Source organism: Mus caroli, chromosome 14 (genome assembly GCF_900094665.2).
Source record: "Mus caroli chromosome 14, CAROLI_EIJ_v1.1, whole genome shotgun sequence".
NCBI classification, from domain to species: domain Eukaryota; kingdom Metazoa; phylum Chordata; class Mammalia; order Rodentia; family Muridae; genus Mus; species Mus caroli.
Window position 1 is genome coordinate 42,485,015 of NC_034583.1, and position 6,062 is coordinate 42,491,076.

Sequence of the window (6,062 nt, forward strand, 5' to 3'; positions counted from 1 at the left end):
CCATTCAGCTCCTTCAGTCCTTCCCTTAACTCTTCCACTGGGGTCCCCAGGCTCAAACCAATGGTTGGCTGTGACTATCTACATCTGCTCTAGTCGGGTGCAGGCCAAGCCTTTCAGAGGACAGGTATGGCAGGCTCCCTTCTGCAAGCACATCATGACGTCAGCATATAGGTGTTTCATTGTCTGTGCATAGGATGGATTGCAAGGTGAAATTAATCTCTGAATGGCTGATTCTTCAAATTCTGCTCCACTATTGGTCCCTGTGATTTTTTTTTAGACAGAAGCAATTCTGATTAGAAATTTTGAGTTGAGTGAGTGGCCTCATCCCTCCAATGCGTTATTAGCACAATTGAAATTTTTGTGAATAGAATACCAATTGCTCAGACTCTTACATCAACAATTGAAAAATGGGACCTCATAAAATGGAAAAGCTTCTGTAAGGCAAAGGACACTGTCTTTTTTATTTTTTTATTTTTTTGAGACAGGGTTTCTCTGTATAGCCCTGGCTATCCTGGACTCACTCTGTAGACCAGGCTGGCCTCAACCTCAGAAATCTGCCTGCCTCTGCCTGCCAAGTGCTGGGATTAAATGTGTGCACCAGCACCATGAGGCCAAAAGACACTGTCAATGGGAAAAAAAACCACAACCTACAAATTGACAATAGATCTTTACTAATTCTATATCTGATGGAGGGTTATTATCTGAAATATACAAAGAACTGAAAAACTCAGAATCCATAAAACCAAATAACCCAAATTGTAAAATGTAGTACAGAGCTAAGCAAAGAATTTCCAACTGAGGAATCTCAAATGGCCATGAAGCACCTAAAGAAATGTTCAACACCTTTAGCTATCTGAGACATACAACTCCCTACAACCTTGAGATTACACCTTACACCAATCAGAGTGGCTAAGACAAAAAAAATCCTTGGTGACAGCAGATGCTGGTGAGGATGTGGAGAAAGAGGAACACCCCTCGATTTCCAGTGGGATTGCAAGCTGGTACAACCACTCTGAAAATCAATCTCACAGTTCCTCAGGAAATTAGGAATAGTTCTACCTGAAGACCAAGCTATACCTCTTGGGCATATACACAAAAGATGCTCCACCATGTCACAAGGACATGTGCTCCACTTTGTTCATATCAGCCTTGTTTATAATAGCCAGAGGCTAAAAAGAACCCAGTTATCCCTCAACTAAAGAATGGATACAGAAAAGGTGGTACATTTACTCAATGGAATGCTAGTCAGCTATTAAAAACAAAGTCATGAATTTTGCAGGCAAATGGGTAGAACTAGAAAATATCATTCTGAGTGTGGTAACCCAGACCCAAAAGGACATATATGGTATATACTCACTAAGTGGCCGTTATCTAAAAACCTCATTATACAAACAATGCAACTCAGACACAGTGTGAAGCTTGACAAGAAGGAAGGCCAAAGTATGGATGCTTCAATCCACTTAAAAGGGGGAACAAAATAATTACTGGATCCAGAGGGAGGCAGAGTCCTCAATGAGAGGGGAGTTGACTTTTTTTAAGTTATCATTTCTCTAAGTTAAAATACAAATACCGACACGTAATGATTTGTATGTATGCATACGATTGTTATCTTAGCTTTTGTTATTAAATAATTTGAATTCATTAAGTTATATAAATCTTGTTGGTGTCATTCCTGCCACTTATCAGTAGAGACTGTGCCAAACATCCTAGGATTCTTTCTTGAAACATATACAAAAGACAACAAAAAATTAGGGTAAATTTTTTCTTTTAAAATGATGGATATCCTGAGTGATATTTTTAATTTTTTTAAATATGAGATACATGTGAAATTTGATTTCCGTTCGCTCAAAAGAAATAGATACTTTACCATTTGAAACATGAATCTGAGGTCATGACAGATGAGTGTAGCTCTCAGCACACACATGGAAGACAGTTCTCTACCTGCAGATATCTTTCCTCTCTGCCCTATCCAATCCCCCGAAACTCCTAATACAAAACGGGGTGATGGACTAGAATCTTGGAATCTTGTTTATTCTATTTGGATAATGCAAATGTCCTTGACAGAGGGTTAAAAGCAGTTTTTGTTTCTAGTTTTGGGATTGAGGAAGTGCAGTTTATTTCTAGATTTTTATTGGTAAAGATCAACCTCAGAGCTTCTTACAAGATGGGCAAGTACTCTAACATTAAGCGGCATGGCAGCTGTAACTGAGCTGCATCCTAATCCCAAATTAAAATTCTTCTGAAACACATACCTCCTAATGAGCCACTTCATCATGTCCACTTCATCAGATTATTGATATTGAATTTAGCTTTTTTTACCTGTCTAAGTTCTAGCTACTCATTAAGAGCTACTATAGCCAGTCATGGTGGCACACTCCTTTAATGCCAGCACTTGGGAGGCAGAAGCAGGCAGATTTCTGAGTTCAAGGCCAGCCTGGTCTACAAAGTGAGTTCCAGGACAGCCAGGGCTATACAGAGAAACCCTGTCTTGAAAAATCAAAAAAAAAAAAAGAGCTTTTATAAATTTCTATGTATTTATAAATGAATTCGTTACTTAAAGAAATAACTCAATAGATTAGGCTCAAATATAGATATTTGCTAATACTATAGGGTACACTAAAATTCCATTTCTTACTTTGGATGTCTTGAGGACCAGGCCACACGTTGATGAACGTTAGGTGGGTGTTCTCCCATTGAGCTACAACTATAATGCAAAACTCTCACATTTTTCCTGCTAACAGTCATTAAGTACTCACCTAAAAACAAATGCACTGGGTGACTGTTTAAAGAACAGTAATGAAATGTATTCACTCATTTTTTTTCTTTTCATTTGTTTGTCTCGTTGTTTGTCTGTTTGTTTGAAACACGATCTCATGTTGCCCACGCTAAACTCAAAAGTAGTCAATGCTTGACAATGGCCTTGATCTCCTAACACACCTGCTTCCAACTTTCAAGGGCCGAGCTTGCAGGTATGTACAACCATTAGCAGATTCCACTCATTTTTTTCTTAACTAGGAGATATTTCTAAAATCACAATCATGTGCATCTTCCAGGACACCCAAAATAATATTCCTTGATATACTGATTTATGCTTACGGTGGTGTTTGATGAAGAAATAGTCATCCTGGTCTATTTATACCAATGAAAGAGAAACAGATGGCTGGTTGGTTATGCAGCACAGAATAAGATATTGAATTTGTACCACTCATTTCTGAATATCCAGTGGTCAGAAAACTGCCTAGAAAACAATAAGGCTTCAATAAATATTGAACAGATGATGAGCAAACTACTCTGTGTCCTATTTGGGCAAAAATTAAACTCCCTCAGCTATTTCTAGAATATTAAACAATTTCTGATGCTTTCACAGGTCACAGACAGATGAAAACCCTCAGCAACTCCAGCACCACCACTGACTTCATCCTCTTGGGCTTCCCCTGCCCCAGGGAGGGGCAAATCCTCCTCTTTGTGATCTTCTTCATTGTTTACATACTCATTCTTATGGGCAATGCTTCCATCATCTGTGCTGTGTACTGTGATCAGAGACTCCACACACCCATGTACCTCCTGCTGGCCAACTTCTCATTCCTGGAGATTTGGTATGTCACCTCCACAGTCCCCAACATGTTGGCCAACTTCCTCTCTGACACCAAGGTCATCTCTTTCTCTGGATGCTTCCTGCAGTTCTATTTCTTCTTCTCCTTTGGTTCTACAGAATGCTTTTTCCTGGCAGTCATGGCATTTGATCGATACCTTGCCATCTGTAGGCCACTACATTATCCTTCTGTCATGACTAGGCACCTCTGCAACACCCTTGTCATCAGTTGCTGGGTGCTTGGTTTCCTCTGGTTCCCTGTACCCATCATCATCATCTCCCAGATGTCCTTCTGTGGGTCCAGAATTATAGACCACTTCCTGTGTGACCCAGGCCCTCTTTTGGCCCTTGCCTGTTCCAGAGCCCCATTGATGGAGGTTTTCTGGACAATTATAATGTCTATGCTCCTGGTTATTCCTTTCCTCTTCATCATGGGATCTTACATATTGGTCCTAAGAGCTGTGTTTAGAGTTCCTTCAAGAGATGGGCAAAAAAAGGCTTTCTCCACTTGCGGGTCCCATCTCACAGTAGTTTCACTCTTTTATTGCTCAGTTATGAAAATGTATCTGAGCCCAACATCTGAGCATGAAGCTGGAATGCAGAAGCTTGTGACTCTATTTTATTCTGTGGGTACTCCACTGCTTAATCCTGTGATATACAGTCTGAGAAACAAAGATATGAAAAATGCCCTGCAGAAGATTTTAAGAATATAAAAATTTTTAATTTAAACAAACAAATCATATTTAAGTATATATATATATATATATATATGTATATATATATATATATATATATATATATACACACACACACACACACACATATATACCCCAGTACATATACACACGCATACATACATACATACATACATACATACATAATTCAACAAAAAGAGTTATGTTGTGGCATTTTTACCATCATTAATAAAAGGAAATACTTTGTTTTAAGGAAAATATGTCAGTTATGGGAAGTCATATACTGTATACTCTCACTTATGTGTAGAAAGTTCTTTAAGGATATGTTTACCAGAGACTAGGAAGTATAAGGAGAAGCTATACAGTTAGTGGTTGCAGCTGGTGCAGGTGGATAATTACTCAATATCTGTGTTTGATAATATAATATGGTAAATATATCTATCAAGTATGAATTCTGTTTCATACAAAAGGACTGAGATTTTGTGTGTTCTCAACATAAAAATATGTTAAATGTTTAAGTAATATTTATGATAATTAAATTGATATTATATGCATTGCATCATGCTTATATACTGAATGTCACTTTGTAATTCATAAGTGTGTATAAAACTATACCAATTACAAATAAAAATATAGAACTATGTATATTAGAATATGTCTGTCATCACAGAATTTGAAAAATGGGACTAGAGGATCAGAATTTCAAGGGAGCTTGGATACATAGCAATGTCATGTTTCATAAAAAAAAAATAGAATATGGTGATCCATGCCTGTGATACTTATATATCCCCCAAGACCAAAAGAAATTTAGGAAACAAAAGGATTACTTTGTTTATTTTTTATTAGATATTTTCTTTATTTACATTTCAAATGTTTTCCCCTTTCCTAATTTCCCCTCTGAAAATTCCCTATCCCCTCACCCTTACCCTGTTCCATACCCCACCCACTCTCACTTCCTGGCCCTGGCATTCCCCTATACAGGGGTATAGAATGAGAAGGGTTACTTTGATTAAAGATTATAATCCATTATTTTGTGGAAACAAGACAATATTTTAAAGCATGAAACTGCAGGCAAGAACTAAACCAGAGACCATGAAGGAATATATTCTACTGGCTTGCTTTCCATGACAGGCTTAACTTGCTTTCTTCTGCAAACCAGAAACACCACCCAGGAATACCATGACCCACTGTTGGATGGAATCTCCCACACAAATCATTCATCAAGAAAATAACATGTCCATATGCCCATAGGCCAATCTTATACAGACTAATCCTATGTGAGTAAGAAGTATGTTAAGTAGACAAAGAATAACCAATATGTATGATGACTTGCCAACCTGACACACATATGCATTGCTATTAAATAACCTTTAATAAACAAATGGATCAAATGCCTCAACATAAAGCCAGACACACTAAATTTGATACAAGAGTTCAGTAGGAAGGGAGAGAAGGATATCTGCCACAAGTAGGGCAGATGTTCCAGATACCAGGGGAGGACCCAGGGAGTCTATAGGTGTGGCCCTACCTGACACACCCAACAGTGGAAGATATAGAGCCTGTGGTGGCCACCTCCTCTATCCAGGCAGAATTACCAGTAGAGAGATAAGGACATCAATTCTCCGACAAAACCTATTACTCAAAATGTGTCCTGCCAGCAATATGTGCAGGGACAAAGCTAGAGACAGAGGGAATGGCCAACTAAGAACTGGCCTAATTTGAGATCCATCTCATGGACAAGAACCAATCCTTTAAACCATGAATGATACTCTGTT

At 38.3% G+C, this 6,062-nt stretch overlaps 1 protein-coding gene across 1 annotated transcript; it reads left to right on the forward strand.

The window, feature by feature from the left end:
• Positions 1-3,363: 3,363 nt before the first annotated feature.
• On the forward strand, positions 3,364-4,305 carry LOC110309580 (olfactory receptor 11G2-like). The gene has a single exon (XM_021182320.1). The coding sequence runs from the start codon at positions 3,379-3,381 to the stop codon at positions 4,303-4,305; it is 927 nt and encodes a 308-aa protein (XP_021037979.1). The 5' UTR covers positions 3,364-3,378.
• The last annotated feature ends 1,757 nt before the right edge of the window (positions 4,306-6,062 follow it).